General features: G+C 40.8%; 1 protein-coding gene across 2 annotated transcripts in view; it reads left to right on the forward strand.

Moving 5' to 3' along the window:
• Positions 1 to 19,570, forward strand: part of RAI14 (retinoic acid induced 14) — an 87,026-nt gene that overhangs the window by 49,642 nt on the left and 17,814 nt on the right. For both annotated transcript variants that reach the window (XM_027634934.1, XM_027634936.1), the window contains exon 4: positions 18,472 to 18,560. In XM_027634934.1, the coding sequence (XP_027490735.1) occupies positions 18,472 to 18,560 (89 nt within the window). The remainder of the gene's footprint in view (positions 1 to 18,471; positions 18,561 to 19,570) is intronic.

The raw sequence follows: 19,570 nt of genomic DNA on the forward strand, positions 1-19,570 counted from the left end.
AAGTTGCATACATATGTTTTTCTTTTTACCATTGAATCTTCTGAATTACAGCTTTATTTAGCATTTCATGTTTTACAGGCAACGTAACTTTAGAGCTAGATTCTTAAGCTGTATCCAGTGTATCCAGTGTATCCAGTGTAACACCTAGTTTGCAAGTTTCATGTATAGTATGATACTATGAACTTTTCTAGGGAACCACCCAAGACTGAATTTGTCAGTATCTCTCAACTTTTAAAAAATAGGATTGTTGTAGCTATGCATCTGGTGCAGTGATTTTCAGCTTTATGGAGATAGAATTCTAAATTCCCATTTTTTATTCTTTATTTATAACTCCTAAGAAGTCAGTAACCATATATTTATATTAATTACTAATAATGCAGTCACAAGTACTTGTTTTAATTGCTTGGAACAGTTGTGAGTTAGTGCTATAAAGATCTCTGCTTGTTCTGTATGTTCATTTAATTGTCGTTTACTTTTTAAATTATTTCTGTGTAGTGGTTTAAAAGGCAGCTTGAGAGAGAACAAAGAAAAATAGTATTGCTGTGATGCAGAAATACAGCATGCCAACTCTCATTGTGTTTCCAATGCTTTTGGAAATTTAGCAGACCTGCTCAAGTTATTTCTGTCTCAGTTTTGAAAGATAGAGACTGACAGGTGTAGAAACAATGACACTGATCTGGAGAGACACAGCTACCAAAGGTGACCCAGAAATGTTCTCCAGTATGGCTTGTTAATAACGGGCTGTGTCTTGTTTGTGAAAGACTACTCCAGAGTCTTTAGTGTGTACAAAAAGATGAAGCCATCATTTCTGTATAGACTCATTTCTCCTATCTTTGCAGTGTGATGTCAGGGCTGCTTTCCTGCAGTGTTTCCTGGAGCCTAACACAGCAGTTTTGCCTGGTCTTAGAAGCTCTGCTTAGAGGCACAGACCCTTCTGCTGCACAGCACTGAGGTCTGTTGGTGTCCTGCAGAAGCACAGTGCTAGTTTGTCAGCTACCTCAACTGTAACATCAGTGACTTATGCTGGGAAATTGCTATCTGGAGAGGTTTTTTTGGGAGAGCTGGCCACCACTGGGCTCAGATTTCATAGAATCATAGGGTTTGGATTGGAAGGAACTTTAAAGATCATCTAGTTCCAACTCCCCTGCCCTGGGCAGGGACACCTTCCACTAGACCACATTGCTCAGAGCCCCATCCAGCCTGGCCTTGAACACTTCAGGGCTATTCTGGGCAACCTGTTTCAGTGTTTCACCACCCTCACAGTAGAGAATTTCTCCCTCTTACCATATCTAAATCTACTCTTTTTCAGTCTGAAGCCATTCCCCTTGTCTTATCTTTACATGCCCCTCTAAAATGTCCCTCTCCAGCTTTCTTGTAGATTCCCTCTTAGTACTGGAAGGTGCTGCAAGGTCTCCCCAGAGCCTTCTCCCATGAGGCTATGGAAAATAAGGTGATGATTGGTGAAGACAACGTGGCTTCACTAAAGGCAAATAATACCTGACAAATTTGTTGTCCTTTGATGATGGGGTTACAGCACTGGTGCATGAGGGAAGAGCAACAGATATCATCCACCTGGACTTGTGTGACGCATCTGACACTGTCCTGCATGACATCCTTGTGTCCTACCTGGAGAGTCATGTTTTTGTTGGATGGACCACTTGGCAGATAAGGAATAGACTGGATGGTTGTGCTGAAAGGATTGTGGTCCAAGTGGAGACCAGTGACCTGTGCTGTCCTCAGGGGTCAGTGGTGGGGCCAGCACTGTTTAACGTCTTTGTTGGTGACATAGACAGTGAGATTAAGTGCACCCTGAAAGTTTGCAGATGACACCAAATTGTGTGATGTGGTCAACACACTGGAGGGAAGGGATGCCACCCAGAGGGACCTGGACAGGCTTCAGAGGTGGTCTGTACAAACCTCATGAGGTTCAACAGGGTGAAGTGCCAGGTCCTCCCCATGGGTTAAGAGAAGGAATAAAAATTCAGGCTGGGCAGAGAATGGACCAAGCCGAGTGCTGAGGAAAAGAACTGGCAGTGTTTGTGGATGAAAAACTCAACATGAGCCAGGAATGTGTGCTTGTAGCCCAGAAATCCAACTGTGTCCTGGGCTGCAGTGTGGCCAGCAAGGCAAGTGACATAATTCTGCCCCTCTACTCTGCTCTTGTGAGACCCTACCTGGAGCACTGCATCCAGCTCTGGGGTCACCAGCACAGGAAAGGTGTTGACCTGTTGGAAAGATCCATAGAAGTTGATCACAGGGCTGCAGCACCTCTCCTATAAGAAAAGGCTGAGAGATCTGGGGCTGTTCAGCCTGGAGTAGAGAAGGCTCTAGTGAGACCTTATAGCACCTTCCAGTACCTAAAGGGGGCTTAAAAGAAAGCTGGAGAGGGACTTTTCAAAAAGGTGTGTTGTGGTAGGACAATGAGGAATTGTCTTAAGCTGAAGGAGAGTAGGTTTAGATTAGATATTAGGAAGAAATTCTTTATCGTGAAGGCGGTAAGGCACTGGAGTGCGTTGCCCAGAGAGCTTGTGAACTCCTCATCCCTGGAAGTGTTTGGGCCAGGTTGGATGGAGCTCTGAGTAACCTGGTCTAGTCGAATTTTCTCTGCCCATGTCAGGGGGGTTGGAATTAATATGATCTTAAAGGTTCCTTCCAACGCAAACCGTTTTCTAATTCTATGATTCTTTTCTCCAGGCTGAACAACCCCAGCTCTCTCAGCCTGTCTTCACAGGAGAGGTGCTCCAGCCCCCTGATCATCTTCATGTCCTCCTCTGGACTTGCTTCAGCAGGTCCATGTCCCTCTTATGTTGAGAACCCCAGAGCTGGATGCAGCACTGCAGGTGGGGTATCACGAGGACAGAGCAGAGGGGCAGAATCACCTGCCTTGACCTGCTGGCCACATAATTCTTTTGATACAGAGCAGGACATGTTTGGCTTTCTGAGGTGTGAGTGCACGTGGGTCATGTCCAGCCTCTCATCCACCAGCACCGCCAAGTCCTTCTCCTCAGGGGCTGCTCTCAATCCATTCTCCGCCCAGACAGTGTTTGTGCTTGGATTTGCCCAAACCCAGGTGCAGGACCATCACTTCGCCTTGTTGAACCTCATGAGGTTCATGTGATTTCACTGGTTACATTTTAGAGAGGGTTCTGCAGCGCCATGTGGGAAGGGAGCTCTTTGGATGAGAAGTCTATTGATCCCTGTGAGTATACATTGGTGCATTTGTTTACAAAATTAGGATGAAGCTGACTAACCAGAAGAACATGATGGATTCAATTATATAACTGTGCGTAATGTGATTAAAGACTTTGGAATGTGCTTAAAAGCAAAAAGGAGAAGCAATTACACATTACAATACAGGTTTGTTAGCTCCATCGTTGACTGTTCCCTTAAGGTGTGACATGTTTCTTCTAAGATATTTTCTTTTCATTCTCTTTGTTAATAACCCTACAAAAAGAATTTTCAATACCACCCAGATTTTTATTTGAGATATAGTAATATAGTACATTATTTTAAGCAGAAGGCAGAGAGGATAATTTTTGATGCTTAAAGAGGTACTTCTAAGTTTTTGTTGTATAATCAAATGGCTTCTTATTGCAAAATGCTTGAATTGAGAGGAACAGACACCAGAACTCCATATTTTCTCTATTTGTCTTGTTGAGTACTGTATGTATCATCCCACTCAGTCCTGCTATGATGAGCTCTGGCTCAGTTTTTGACATTACCACCTAAATTTCACTTGTCCTCTTTTGCTCCTGTCCTTTAGGACCTTTAGTTAGTGAATTGTCCACATGCAATAAAATGGAGATGCTTAAATTAATGAGGTCTAGGTACCAGTAAATTTCTTAGAGGTAATATTTACAAACTTTCATTAGGAGGTTTAACTCCTCAGCAGTATCTCTTAAAAAAAAAGTATTAAAAAAACCTTGTCAAAGTAATGAAATGTGGGGGGTTAAGACTTGCTTGAGTTTCCACACTACCACCCTGCCTCTGACTCAGTCCTTTCTATAAACAATAAATCAATTTTAAGACCATGGAGCAAATCCACCTTTGGCATAAGTTGACACAGTCCCATTGTTGCTCCCACTTACACAGCACAGACTATTGCCAAGCGCAGTTGTAATAGAACCTATCTGGAAATCTGACTCTGTCATTGTAGTCTTGTTTTGCCAGATAGGGTTTTTTTTATTTGTTCAGCTTCCTTAAACAACAAAACAGGGCTTTCCAGTTTGGAATTTGATCATTTAAGTCCCACTTAAACTAACAAAAAAGGGTTTTTAAAGAGATTCCTTTCAGGAGTGGATAGGATTCATTCATGTGCTGCACTTTCCATAAGATCAAGTGTTCAAATGGGCTGTTATTTTAAGAAGCTACTGCCATTATTGAAGCGGGGTGGGAGAGTGAGTGTGGACGAATGATTTTGGAAAGGATTTACTTTGGAAAATATAAATGGTTGCACTTCCTTGTCCTAAAGTTATTTTGTCAGTGTGCCAGTCCATCACTGCCATGTTTGCATGTTTCTGCAAGGTACTGAACTAGAATTAAATGCTTTTGGCTATTAAGTGAAACAATAGATCTCTGTACATTTTTTGAACTGCAACTGAATCAGCTGTTATTGAATAAAATGAGTCTGACAATAGCACAAAAAAGCCTTAGAAACCTCCATAGATTTGTTCTTTAAGGACTCTTTCACAAAACTATTGCCAATAACAGTTAATGATACATTTTTGTTTGAAAGAGAATGTTCATCCCTTGGGGGCTGAACAAGAAATAAATTTTGGAGCATATTCCAACTGCAAATACTTTATACTTATTATGTACATAATATTCATTTTTGTTTTCTTCCTTTCGGATCTTACTGTATAAGGAGGTGGGATGAGTGGCATGCAGAACATCACTTTTCAAAAAGTAAATCAGGTTTTAGTTACCTTTGAGAGAAAATGTTTCCTTGTATGTAATAATGTTTTATCTTAAGGTATTGGAAGGTTACATAGAATCGTAGAATGTGCTGAGTTAGAAGGGACCCAGAAAGATCATCAAAGTCCAACTCCTGGCCCTTCACAGGACAACCCCAAGAATCACCTCATGTGCTTGAGACTGTTATCCAAACACTTTATGAACTCTGTCAGGCTTGGTGCTCTGACCACTTCCCTGGGGAGCCTGTTCCTGTGCCCAACCACCCTCTGGGTGAAGAACCTTTTCCTGATATCCAACCTAAGCCTCCCCTGACGCAGCTTCAGGCCATTCCTTTGGGTCTTGTCAATGGTCACCACAGAGAAGAGATCAATGTCTTCCCCTCCTATTCCCCTCGTGAGGATGTTGAAGACTGTGATAAGATCTCCCCTCAGTCTCCTCTCCTCCAGGCTGAACAGACCAAGTGCCCTCAGTCGCTCCTCATATGGCTTCCCCTCAAGGCTGTTCACCATCCTTATTGTCCTCCTTTGGATGCTCTCTAACAGCTTTATATCTTTCTTATATTGTGGTGCCCAAACTGCACACAGGACTCAAGGTCAGGCTGCCCCAGTGCAGAGCAGAGCGGGACAATCCCCTCCCTCAGCTGGCTGGTGATGCTTTGCCTGATTCCCCCCAGGACATGGTTGGCCCTCCCGGCTGCCAGGGCACTGCTGACTCGTGTTCAACTTGTCATCAACCAGGACCCTCAGGTCCCTTTCCATCTCGCTGCTTTCCAGCATCTCATTCCCCAGTCTGTATGTACCTCTGGGATTGCCCCATCCCAGGTCTTACGCTTGTCCTTGTTAAACTTCATATAGTCGGTGATTACCCAGCCCTTTAATTTGTCCAGGTCTCTCTGCATGTTCTCTCTGCCTTTTGGGGAATCAACAGCTCCTGCCAATTATCTGCAAATTTACTTAGTATTCCTTCAAGTCTTGCATCCAAGTCATTTATGAAGATGTTGAAGAGTACTGGGCCTACAATGGAGCTCTGTGGAACCCCAGTAGTGACAGGTCACCAGTCTGATGTCACCCCATTCACTGTAATTCTTTGCACCCAACCCACGAGCCAATGAATAGACATGATGTATTCATCCATCTGTGATGGACATTTTGTCCAGAAGGATATTGCTTTACTGAAATGCAAAAACGGTAAATCAACTGTCTTCACTTGATCAGCTAGGGCAGTTACATTGTCACAAAAGGAAATGAGGTTTGAAAAGCAGGACTTTTCCCTCATGAAGCCGTGCTGGCTGTGAGCAATGAATGCATTATCTTTCAGGTGTTTTTCAATACCTCCCAGAATAATCTTCTCTGTAACTTTACCAGGCACTCAAGTGAGACTGACAAGTCTGTAGTTTCAGGGTCATCCTTTTTGTCATTCTTGAAAACTGGGACAGTGTTAGCCAGCTTCCAGTCAACTGGGACTTCTCCAGGTTCCCATGACTGTTCAAAAATCATCAAGAGAGGTTTTGCAATGACATAGCTGCTCTTTGGGTATTCTCGGCTGAATCCCACTAGGCCCCATAGATTTGTAGGGACCCAGCTGGAGCAGCAGATCCCACACAAGTTCAGGGTCAACTGAGAGTTTATCATTCTCACAGCCACAGTCCTCCAACTCAGGGCACTGGGACTCCCTTAGCCAGTGAATCTTCAGTGTTGAAGACAGAGGCAAAGAAAGCACTAAACACCTCTGCCTTGTCCATGTCCCTGTTTGTGAAGTGACCGTCCTCATCCGGTAATGGGCTCATGTTATTTCTGCACTGCCTTTTGCCCTTAATGTATTTAAAATAACTCTTTTCTATTGTCCCCATGGTTCTATCCAGCTTCAGCTCCAACTGAGCTTTGACCACATGAATTTTCTTCTTACAATGGCAAGCAGCATCTCTGTATTGCTCCCACACCATCTGACCTTACTTCCACTAGGCATACTCCTTCCTTTTTTGATTTAGCCTCAAAGGAAGATCCCTGCTCAGCCAAGCTGGCCTTCTGCCTCATCTGCTTGACTTTGGACATTTTGGAGTTGCTGCTCCTGTGCCCTTAGGAGGTGGCGCTTAAAAAGTGACGAGCACTGTTGAACTCCAACACTTTCAAGAGTGTTTTCCCAGGGAACTTTATGCACTAGTTCCCTGAGCAGCCTGAAGTCTGCTCTCCTGATGTTCAGAGTTGAAGTTTTGCTGGCACTTATTCTCCTGTCAACAGACATTTTAATTTTAGTTGTTTCATGGTTGCTGGGGCCAAGACAGCCACCAATCACCCCTTCACTTAGGAGACCCTCTCTGTTAAGAAGCAACAAATCACCCTTTAATAGTTCTATATGGCCAGTTCTATAGGTCCAATGGAGAGTGGAGCCTGACAGTAGACTATTGTGGCTGAATGAAGTCAAACTACCACTGAGTGCTGCTCTACTGGACGTTCTGGAACTTCAGTATGAACTGGAGTCCAGAGCAGCAAAGTAATGTCACCATTACATTGCCAATGTGCTTTTCTCTGCTCCTTTAGCAGCAGAGTGCAGGCAACAGTTTGCATTCACCTTGAGGTGCATCTAACTAGGCATCCTCAGTCTAACACCATGGTCTAGAAGATGGTTTTTTTGTACCAACTCTCTGTCACCTCTTAAAAGTGTTTAAACATTTAAGTCAGGAAAGCATATTAGCATACTGTCTTTTGAAAATCATACCAGGATAGGAACTGCAAAAAAGGTCTACTGCATGAGTATTGCCTGAGGATTGTCACATCTCCAGGAATGGAGTTCACTGGTGTTCCAGAGACCTGATTTTATCTCTGAGAAAAAAAATTTTTTTAATATACTTTTATCACAGTGTTTAATTTATGATGGTCCAGATGGTCACAATAATGTCTAGGTTTCAGAATATGGACAAAGTAAGGAAGACCACAGGGATCTCAACCTGTGTTTTATCTCTAGCCAACAGATGGCTGAAATCTGATTCTTATTCCAAAATTTCTTGTAAAGTTTATTTCCATGGGAGATTTGTTTGAAGGAGTGTTTTTTTCTCCAAATCTTTCCTGAAGTTCTTTTAAGGTTCAAATCATGACTGGTTTTTCTTTTTATACCCCCCCCTTGCCCTGCAGCATTGTTATGAATATAATTTAAAATGTCGATATTAAGTTTCCTGAAAAATTGTTTTCCACTTTAGACAAACACTTAGAAATTCTAATGATACCATAGGCCATGGTTGGACAAAGCTCTCTGCTGCCAGGATGCTAAATTGGGCTAATTAAATTTCTATTACACTCAGTATGAGCTAATTGTTAATTGTTAATGTATAGTGAGAGGAAATACTCTTATCTCTGTAACAGAGGAACAATATTTAACTTTGATTTTATAATTTGGCAATATATGAAAAAATCCATATTGTGTACAGTCACTGTATTGACAATCATGCGGGCTTTTAAATGAGATCCACAGTGGAATTTGTGACAGTGGTTTGTTCCTGGCTCTTGACTGAGACTAATTTCTGATGGTTTTGAGCATGTGACCCCTCACTTAGACTTGGAGACTTTATTTGCTTTTTAGCTCTTACCTGTACTTTTGAGGGGACTTGAAAGCAACATCATTCAGGTTCTATAATATGCATTTTTGAAGCAACTTTTATAAGACATTTTAGCATTTTTATACCTTTGTGTTACTAAAAAAGAAAAAGAGAAGAGGCCATCTTCTAAAGAGACAGAAATTAATGGTCTTCAGTTGGATTTCCTCTTCTGAAGGGATGTACACGTGTTTGGATAGCTTGTGAGCCTCCTGCTCAGGTAGGATTGGCCAAACCTGTAATGCAGCATCAGGCAGCTGCTGGAATTCCCTGCAAAGCAGCTCCCTTCGCAGAGTTGCCAAATACCCAGATTTTACCAGACTTGGCCAGCTTTCAACAACAGCCTTGTCTGTTGCTTTGATCAGAGCATAGCCTGGATGGTTGGAAGTTTTTGTAAGCCTGGGTCAAAACAGCTGCAGTTTGGCTCATGCAGAGGCAGAACACAGCGCCTCAATTCCCATGGGGAACATGGGGCTGCTCCTTGCACTCATCCTGTCTGAGCTGGCAGGAGAGCCACAAGGGAAGCATTCCTCTTGTGAGTTGGGCCAGAATCAGGCTCTTTAAGGCTGGAGGGGACAGGGTTAAGGCTGCAGTTGTTTTTCAGATTTATATCTACATAATGGGCTGCAGTTGTTATACATGTTTTTCAAATACTTATGCAGCCAAATGAGCTCTATGTGTAGATTTTAATTATGCCCACTGGCTGCTACTGGCTTAAAAGTGTACTCTAATCTAGGAGGGGAAAGGCAGCCAAAACAGAGCAATGTGCAAATGTGGAATTTATTTATTTTTTTTTAACTTCACACTGAGGTCTCAGGCAATAGACTATGCTGGTGGCTGCTTATTTAGTGGGCTTATATGTCACTCTGTGTTTTATGCTACCTGCTTTACAGGTGCATTTTGTGTTAGGAAAATACTAAAGGAAAACTCTGAAGTTGCCTTTTTCTGCACACACCTGTGTTCCAGTCCCTACTCCTCTTCAGAAATGTGGAATCTTAAAATGTGGAATCTTTTAGTAGTATAGTTATTCTGAAATACAAAATAAAATATATGGCCGTAATAATTTAAAAAGTTTAAAAAACCCAAATATTAAGAGGTCTTACTAAGCAGTGGTCTTGGAAGAATATGTTACTAGTAGATTAATTACTATAAGTACGTATTATTTGCAATTCTCCCGTGAAGTAAGAGAAGTTCGCTTTATACAGTTTCATAAAAAATAAATAAACCAAATAGTTCTGTTGCTTCAATTCTGAAGAGATGTGGAGAGTTGTAAGTGTAAAAGGCACAGAAATATCAAGCACAGCATATAACCCTGAGCTATCCTTTGTCAACGTCCCTCATGTTCCGTAAGGATATCCACGTTCTTTTCTTGGAGCACTACATGCAGTTCTTAAGCCTTGCTGGATTTTCATGCAACAAAAATATTTTTTTAGATTAACTTTTGCTCAATTGCTCTCATGCTTTCCAGCCTTTTCCTGGCCTCTTGTTATGCCAACATGGTTTGAGATTTCCTTGCTTTAATATTCATGACTTTTCATGTACTAAGGTGATTATTAGCATTTGCTTGCCTCAGGCAAGCAATAGTGAGTGAGTTCTGTTGGAGGATGAAGGTCAGGGGAGACACTAGTCATTGCTCTCATTGTTGGGCTTAATTTTAGCTTTGAACTCTATCTGGCTTAGCAAGACAGCACAGCAGATGACTGGCTGGTTTTACCTAACTCAGGAAAGAAGCTGTGTTGATCTGGGCACATCCAGGGTATCCTCAGGGATTTCACCCTGTGCTAAGAAGATATTGTGCTAGAAGGCATACATATATTGAGACGATAACTGTGCATCTGTTTGGACTTTATATGTGGGATGTGGTCTTAAAGAAGCTATCAGAAGGAATCTTCCCTAGTCCTCTCTCTACCTTTCTCACCCCTCTGTACTTGGCTTTGGAGGCTCAGGCCACACTGCGCAGATTTCTAGGCTCTTTAAGCGTTTGAGGCTTCACTGTTGTACTTTGTTCATTTTTCTACCCTAGAAGTCCAAAACTAAAAAAACTATGGCAAAACTTCAGACTTTCTGTCAACACCTAGGAGTGCCCTGGAGCTTGACCTTGCAGAATCTCTGTTGCAATTTGCTGACATCAGTTATTGAGGGACTTTAAAAATGGACACCGTGCAAGAAACTTCATATGATAAATCTAAATTGTGAGCGCTTATGTTTACAATTAATGATACATGGAAGAAAAGTCTATACATTTCAGACTTGAAGTGGGAGTTTGTGTTAATACAGTAATAGAGTTTGCCAAAGAAAACTGTATATGAAAATGGAACTGCTGGAGCACAACCTGAGAGCGAAAAATATAAAGCTGCTGGGGATCCCAGAAATCTCTCTGAAGAGCAGCTGGGTGGATATTTTTGCTGAGTTTGAAGACTAAAATCAGGAGTCTGTAGCTTGCCAGCTCCTGTGTTGCATGATGCAATGGCTTCTTTTGTAATAAGAAAACAGCCATTAAACAGGCTTGCCTTTTATTAATGTCCTATACCTCAAGGTGTGTATGATTGAAACAAGACTTTTCATGCTATGATGAAAAACTTTATATGAAAACTGCATTTGTTTTGGTTTTGGTGGGGGGGTTTTGTTTGTGTTTTTTGGTTGGTTGGTGATTTTTTGTTTTGGTCTAGTTTTTGGGGTTTTTTTAAGGCTGTTCCAGAATACAAGCTAACACAGAAGTGGCGTGCAGGGTTTTTACCAGAGGGTTCTGTGTATATTCGGGAAGGGCAAATACTATCTCATGTTAAAACAAAAGAACACAGTCTGTGTACAGCACTTCACTTCGCAGTGGCGGGTGCTAAAGGGCAGAGTGGGGAAAAAAAATCTCTCACAGCTGCTAGTAAGTCCATACTTGCCAATGTCAACTTCTTAAAATCTTAACCTGCCTGCACTCTAGAAGTTGTTTGTAGCAACTCATTGATTGAATGTCTTAAAACTCTGAATACTTAATTTTCCCAGTTCGTACTGGTACCAGCTCTGACTTAAGCACAAAATGTATTTCCTGTAACTGTTTTTCCTAAGCTGATTTTTGCACTCTTCTGGCTGCATGTATGCGAGTGACAGGATAATGACATGGACTGCCAGCATTATTGAAAAGCCACATTTGTGACATTTACTCTTAGGAGGAGATGAAATGGGTGCAGTGTGAAGCTATAATTTTTATTTAAAAAAAAAATCAAAAAACTAAATAACTAGTAAGTATTGATGGCAATTATCTGCAGATGTCTGATTTTCTTTTAAGGCAGTCTGATCTGCCAAACATCTCAATCTGTATGGCTCCTCCATATTTAAATGACTGGCTGTTCATAAGACATTTATTGTTTCAAATGAGTGACTGTATCTTATAATGCAGTCAGGAAAAGACAAAGATTCTTTTACTTTCATAGCAAAACATTCATAGTTTAATCTCAGTTTTTCAGTTTAAGGTGAAATTCTACATGCTGTTCCTTCGTTTTCACTGAGAGGATTCATGCATCTGTGCTGTGTGAAGGAACAGTAAAGGCAGCTTTGGTTTTCAGCAGGTTTTGCTCCCTGTATCAGCTCATCAACCTCACAGTTACCTACCTACATGTGATGATGCAAGGAAGAAGCAGAATCAGGCATGTCCTATCCATAGAAACGTAGTCCTTGCTGAAACAGCAGGTTACTGGTTTGCTGAGAGCCCTCTCTGGTTTGGGAAGGGAAGACAGAAAACACCTCCAGTTTCAAGACCACTCTGGGACTTTCCCAGTCTTTTAATATGAAGATGATAATTTTTCTATTAATTAGATTCAGGATGTGTCAAAAAGGGCTTACTTTCAAAATTGTTTTTATGCTAATAAAATCTCATGCCCTTCACGGGTACGTAAACTGTATTCTACAGTGACTGGTCATGGTGCTACACGTGAGAGGAGACCACACTGGACTTCCTTCTGCATGACAGCATTTCTTCATGCACAGAATGTGCTGCTCTAGTGGTAACTCATGGCCCTTTCTCCTCCTCCAGGTCAGATCCTTGGGAATGTTAGCATTTTTGCCACTCAGCTTGTGGTAGAAACCAATCAAAAGCCAGATATCATCTACTGAATATTTTTTTGCTGTCATTATCGAAGTGGAAATTGAGGCTTTGAGGGATAATAGGCATGGTAAGCAAAGTGCTGCTTCTAAAATGTATAAAAGCTCAAGTCAGTGCAGAAAGCTAGGTTATCAGTAAGTCTCTTTCTGGCTGAGATAGATGGTGAATTGCTTGCCTGTCTGATCTGGTAGCAGCGAAGCTTGAGTATCTTCCATTTCTATACGGTTTTTTAAATTAGCATTACAAAAACTCCAAGCAGCTCTGTATCTTTATTTTATCAATCTTGCTTATTTGTGTGAAGGTATTGGTCAGTTGGGAAACTATAAATCATCAGACTGTTGGCGGGCAAGTTAAACTTTTTAAAAGTCAACAAAGGGTTGACATCCATTAGAAAATGAAGAAGAACGATCTGTCTTGGGGAGGGATGTTTTTACTCAAAATAAACCTTGACAATGAGTGTATGTGAGTTCACAGTGTATTTCAAACATTCTTGCACTTAAAATATTTTCAGAGCACTCAGATTAAAATGACAGAGAACAATAGTATTATATGCTTGCATAGAAGTTTGACTGTGTTCCAAGTTTGTCATAATAGGAAGTAGCAAATACAATATTCACTTAGCATCCATAATTCAACCAAATTCTTTATTTGCTTTGGATTTTGGTAAGTAATGTGTCAGACTACTTTCAGGCCCTGGAGAAAATCTATGTTACAGAGAATGATAATTCTGCCCTGAAAAAAAATTCTGGAGCATGACCTTACCAAACAGAGCTTGAACCCTCTGATTGTGTGTAATTTTTCTGCTTTTTTCTCCCCTGTTTTTCTTTTCACAGATGAAAATTTCCTTATTGGAAGGTTACTGTCTTAAATTGAGACTGGATATTTATTTTTTCTTATTTTATGACATTCCACTCTACTTTTGTGACACTTTCCCTAGATATATGGACCACCCGGTTGTTTTAAGCCAGCTGTCAAAATAATATTCAGTAAGAGGACTGTGCTCAGTTTTGCAGGAAGTAGCTGTGCAAGTGGTTAAGGAGAACCTGGATATAGCAGACCCATGTCTTGTTGCTACCTTAGCAAGTGTAGTCAGTTCCAGTTTTACAAGTCTAACCCCTAAATGTGGATTATTTCTGTTCTTCTACCTGTGGTGTAATGATTTGTAAAGAAATGTTTTATGTGAGCTAAGTAGTAAAATTTAGGGTCCTTTTCCGAGTTAAATTGGCATTTAAATAATTGCTGGAAACACTCATTCTCAGTCTTCTAGGGAAGACTGGCTCTATCTGAATTATTATGCTTTGTCTGTCAGATGCTGGTTAAAGAAGTCTTTATTCCCTTGCTAACTTGCCTTTGCAACCAAAATGTGGAAAAGGTTCTTTGCCCTGAAGAAGGGATAGCTTTGTTTAGGACAGTTGTAAGTGCTTCACCAGCTGACATCTCCTATCTGTAAGAAATCTGCTACTTAAAACTAGCTCAGGGATGTCATACACAGCTGTCTCCTCTGTTCAGTCATAAAAAGCATCTATCAGTGTGAGTTTTTTATTTGAGTAACATTTCAGGTCAAGAAATTTGAGGTCCTGATTAGACTTTGAGGTGATAGTCTTGTAGCTGCTCTCCAGTTGACCTTGAACTCGATGAAGTTTTGCTGTGAGTTCGCTCTCAAGGTCTGCTTACTCCAGCTAGGCTTTGCATCCCTCCCAAAGAACATAATTTTCTACTTTGCCTTGTTAGCAACTGAGTAATTATGAGACCTGCATGTTCCCAGTAGGAAAAATCAGTGTCAACCAGCTGATCTTTATCATCTGATGCAGAGGTGGGTCTTGAATGCTGACTTGCTTAATTTCTGTATCCAGTGGCTGGTGTATCCAGTGAGAAAATCAGTGCTCCTCTGCTGCACTGAAAAGTCTGGATACAATAATAAAAGATCATCCTGCCCCTCAGGAAGAATAAAAATGTTTTACAGCAATAAAAGAAATCTATCTTAAATCACTTCAGGCTGGGGTATCAAGATGTGGCTCTAAGTCATAATACCAGGCTTATCTATTGTGAAGGGAAAATGAACTATGTCATAATGGGATTTTAAGCTGAATGAGAATCTAACCCTCAGTGTGGCCCTTCGTCCAAATCAGGCCTTACATGTTTGTTTTTGTTTGCCTAAGTCATTGCACAACCAGGAAATGGGAGGAAAAGTTGTTTGCTTTCATATCAAGGGAAGTTTATTCGTGGAAGATGCAACTAAAATGGACCACTGCTTAAGGCATCCAGATGGTGAGAACTTCAGTGTTTGGAAACCTGCAGCTTTTGTGTCAAATATTTTAGGAAATTATGTGGCTTGTAAAGAATTATTCGATACTGAAATGAATGTCTACAGGATTCTCTGTTTCAAGAGCCTCCCTTGCTACACAGGAATCCTCAGTATCTACTACTCACTTGTTTGGGTTTGCAGATTTTTTTGCCTTTTTTGTTCTAGGTGGGTTGGTTTTTGTTTGTTTGGGGGTTTGGGCTTTTTAAGTTAAAAAGAAAAAAGCAGAATTAACTTTAAAATCAGAATTACTCCTTCAGGGGAAGTTTTTGCCCAACACTGTAAATACTCGGACTTAAATATGACTGTAATAGGTTCATCCCAGTCTGGAGTCATTCTCCTCTCTCTCTCTCTCTGTCTGTCGCGCAGGGCTAATTTCCTGGTAAAGGTTCTAAGTAACCATACTCCCCATTCCCCTCCCAATTGCTTTTCGATTATTAAGAAAAAATGTCTCACTACAGGTTTATGTGACAGCAGAGGTAGAAGGATGAAGGGAGGAGACACAGCAAGCACTTGTGAGGGAGCTGTAGCAGCCCAATGCTCTGTGGCTTTGGCCACTGTAAAAATGCTCGAGAGTTAAACCTTATCATCCTCACTTTTCACGGGACTTTCCAGTTAGCTTCTGTATTTTTCCTTTCGTTAGATCATTACATCCTTCATGTGTGTTCTCTCACCTTCAAAACCACCTGTTCTGCTTAGAGATGTTTCTTTCATCCTATTATTTTGTGAGAAGCAATATTTTTAATCAGGCCTTTTTTCCTCTAAAATATTTTTGGCAATGTGAAACGAATCATCTGCTTTGTGTGATGATTTATTGGGAACTGCCATAGGAATTATTTTCATTGGTAGGATTAATGCGTTCATAGGAGTGTGACCTGAAAAGAGTTAATTTTTCTTCTCTCTGATACTTTTTTGCAGTCTGATTTTACCTAAATAAAACTTCTTTAGCGCTTGCATATTCATGTTGCATTTGGCACCATCCTACACAGTCTGTCTGTAAAACCTCAGTGCCCCAGATTTAGCCAAGTTATTATTATTCAGGTATTTATTATTGCTATGAATATTGTCAAGTGTAAGTTAGCCAAGTGCATGCTTCACAGCCTTCCTAATATTTAAGTGCATTTGGTTGTATTTTGTATCTACACAAATGTATCTGAATTTGGTATTTGCTGGTATGTTGTACTGGCTAAATTAGAGGTGTTGGAATTTGTCAGACTCCTGTTGTGTTCCTCTCCCAGCAATTTTCCCAGAGCCTGAGAAACCACTTCTTCTAAAGAAAAATGTTTACACAACTTTGCCTTGGTCACTGAGTACATGAAGTTTGTATTTTGAATGACCAGAGAACAGATAGCAGCAGTGCTTCTTGCACTCTTGGAAGTGTTAACTCTTCAGTTTGTTTATGGCAGTAGCAAGCATAAGAAGAGCACACAGAATATTTTTATATTTGCAGGGAATAGTTCAAAGCTTAAGCACTGCCTGTCTACCATTTGCAATTGGTAGCAGCCAGTGTGGAAGGACTCTTTGTAGGAGGTGACATGGTTGTTGTCCTTGATAGACGACTCTGTTTCAGGAGCTCTCCTGTTTTCATTAATTCTCTATTCTTTGCCAGCTCTTGTCTTTAGGTCTTTTTCTCTGCTGAGTTTTCAAGAAGGCTGCAAAGAAGTCTGTGGCTCAGAGAAACACTGTTGCAGTTCACATACTATGTGCCTGAAATATTCTTTTCATTCCTGCCTGCTATTCCAAGTTTCCTTGGTTAGCAGGCTGAACTTCCAATGTTAGTTTTAGCACTTAGAGGAAGCAGTTGTTCAAAATGTAAACTCTTAAATACAGTAGTTGGTGTGGCTCCATGATTTATGTTTTTTCCTTTTAGATTCGAGGGGAATGTTGTTAAAAATTTAATGTCTTCTTTAAAAGAGATTAGAAACCATCCCAGGAATACTGGCTCTTTCAGTCTGGGGCATGTTGATGAAGGTCCTAACTTTTTGCACACAATGTAATAGCAATTGGAAGTGTTCTGTCTTGGATTTGTTTTTTACCTTACTTCCACTGAAAAACTGTGTATATCAGGCTGATATTGGTAGGACCCACGTGGTAGCAGTATGTCTGCTGGTGCTGTGCCCATATCTTATGACTTGACAATGTCGGCATGCTATGCCTCGGGAGGATATAAACAACTGTGTTTTCAGAAGCTTTTCCTTTATTTTTGCAAAAATGAAGTCAGCAGCACCTCTATAGGCCTGCTTCTGTGAATCTTAAGGTGCCCAACATGAGGATATCAAACATGAACCTTCGGCTGAAAAAAGGCTCTCAAATTCAGTGTAATTTCTTCAATTTGTTCTGTAATTATGTCTTGGGTAATTGATGTTGTAGAGTGTATCCTGCCACAGTGTGGTTGGTAACCTCTGCAATTTTCCACTGTTTAAACAAGCAGGTGCTTGAGGTGAACAGCAAAACCGAAAGTAGAAAAAATAGATCTCTGGCATAGTCTCACAAATAATCAGTAGCTTTGATTTTTCCTAGTGATATAGTAATAAGTTATAGTGATAAGTATACAGTTTCCCCCTGCCTTGTACACGAAGGGAAAATGAGCTCTTTGAAGGGCAGTGCAGAAGTACAACTTGATTTAGTTTAATTAAGGAATCATGGAGCCAATTTTTGGAGGAACTAAATTTTGTTCACTGAAAGGGAAAGATTGTGATGGACTAAAATGACTAGAGCGAAGTCAGTTATTTTGAATGTTTTCTTTATTAATTCCCCAAACCCAGGCATTCTTTGGGGATATATTACACCACTAGGGATGTTAGTTTACAAATTACATGGAACTAGATGCACATAAGGTATATGGTATAGGTTAATGACACAGCAGCCTGTGTAAAATAATAGAAACATTGAGTTGTTCAGGTTAGAAAAGACCTCTAAGGTCATCATGTCCAGCCATTACCCAGCACCACAAGTCCACCACTAAACCATGTCCCCTCCCAAGTGTCACATCTACACATCTCTTAAATACATCCAGAGCCTTCCATAGATGGTGGCACCACCACTTCCTTCGGCAGCTTCTGATGCTTGACAACCCTTTCAATCAAAAAACTTTTCCTAATGTCCAATCTAAACCTCCCCTGACACACCTTGAGGCCATTTCCTCTTGTCCTGTCACCAGTTGCCTGGGAGAAGAGACCAACCCTCCTTTCAGGGAATTGTACAGAGCAATAATGTCTCCCCTGAGCCTCCCTTTCTCCAGACTAAACACCCACAGGTCCCCCAGCTGCTCCTCATGGGACTTGTTCTTTAAACTCTTTGTCCAACTTCATTGCCCTTTGCTCAACATGCTCCAGCACATCAACATCTTTCTTGTAGTGAGGGTCCTCAAGTGGATTGTTTGAGGTGTGGTATGAAAGTATGGCTACAAATACTTTTGTTGCACCATCTCACTTTCAGAACTATTATCTTCTTGGGAGGCAGTGGAGGGATGCCAAAAGGTGTAAGGACAGGGAGGGGAGAACTTGCCAGTATGTGGTTTGTGAGTGAAAGGAGATCTTAATAAAATAAAAGTGATGTGTAAATGCTCTCTTCCAGTTTTCACCTGGCAGCCACGAAAGGGCATGCAGAGTGCCTCAGGATCATGGTGACACATGGTGCAGATGTGACAGCCCAGGATGGTGCAGGTATGCCTCTCTTAACCTATAAAAGTAGCTCAAGTAGCTTAATACACTTAAGTTACTTATGTAGTTCTTGATGTGCAGAGTGAAACTGCAGATTTGACAACATTGCTTTTCCCCACACACTCTATAGGAAAAGCAGTTGTAACACTTGCAGGTTTAGGCATACTTGCTTTCCTGCACAGAGAATTCAGATTCTGAGGTCCTAAAAAGTATAAAATCCTTAAAAACTTTTGTCCTAATACTATAGATTTCAGCATTTGCAGTGGACTCCAGATGTAAAATAGTTGCTCAATTTTTAAAAAATTGTTGTTTTTAAGTTAAAAAAAAATCTTCCCCGACTCTTTTTATTGTTGTAGGTTACATCAAGACCTTCAGTGTTGCTTTTATGTTTATCCAAGCTATTAACCCCATTAACTTTACAGGAGTTGCAGTAAGACATTTCCTTGGGATTATGACATAGTGAAAACAGCTGATACAGGCCAAAACAGAGCTGAGAGCTATTAAGTATGCTGTTTCAGTTCTCAGAAGTCCTATGCTTTAATTACTATCCCCCTAGGAGAATGATGGGAGCTGAATTTGAAACTGGTGAACTCTTCCTAATAGATTTCAGTTGACACATTGTGTGGAATCTGTGCCCAGCATTTTCCCTGTCTAGCTGAGCACCTGGATGAGTCATCAGCTTTCTGTCTCTCCAGAAATGATCTGTAAATGTTGGGTTTATGGGTTCTGTTTTGGCCACTGACTGCAGCCTGAGGGAATTTCTGTCATACATGTGAATGATTTGCCCCTGTAAGGAAGTATCTGTGATACTGGAAGAAGCATTCATATTTTACTCGATAACAGAATATATGTACCTGATGCAGACTGTTATTCAGGATTCATACTTCATCTTACCTCAGGATTTATTAGTTGTTTGGATAGTAAGAGGTTGCCTGCCTACTTTCACCTGAGAGTATCAACCCAATGTTCATTAGGGAAATCCTTGTCTGTAAAAGTCACCTTATTTGCAATGA

This window comes from Corapipo altera, unplaced genomic scaffold (assembly GCF_003945725.1).
Source record: "Corapipo altera isolate COAL_440 unplaced genomic scaffold, ASM394572v1 61411, whole genome shotgun sequence".
Taxonomy (NCBI): Eukaryota; Metazoa; Chordata; class Aves; order Passeriformes; family Pipridae; genus Corapipo; species Corapipo altera.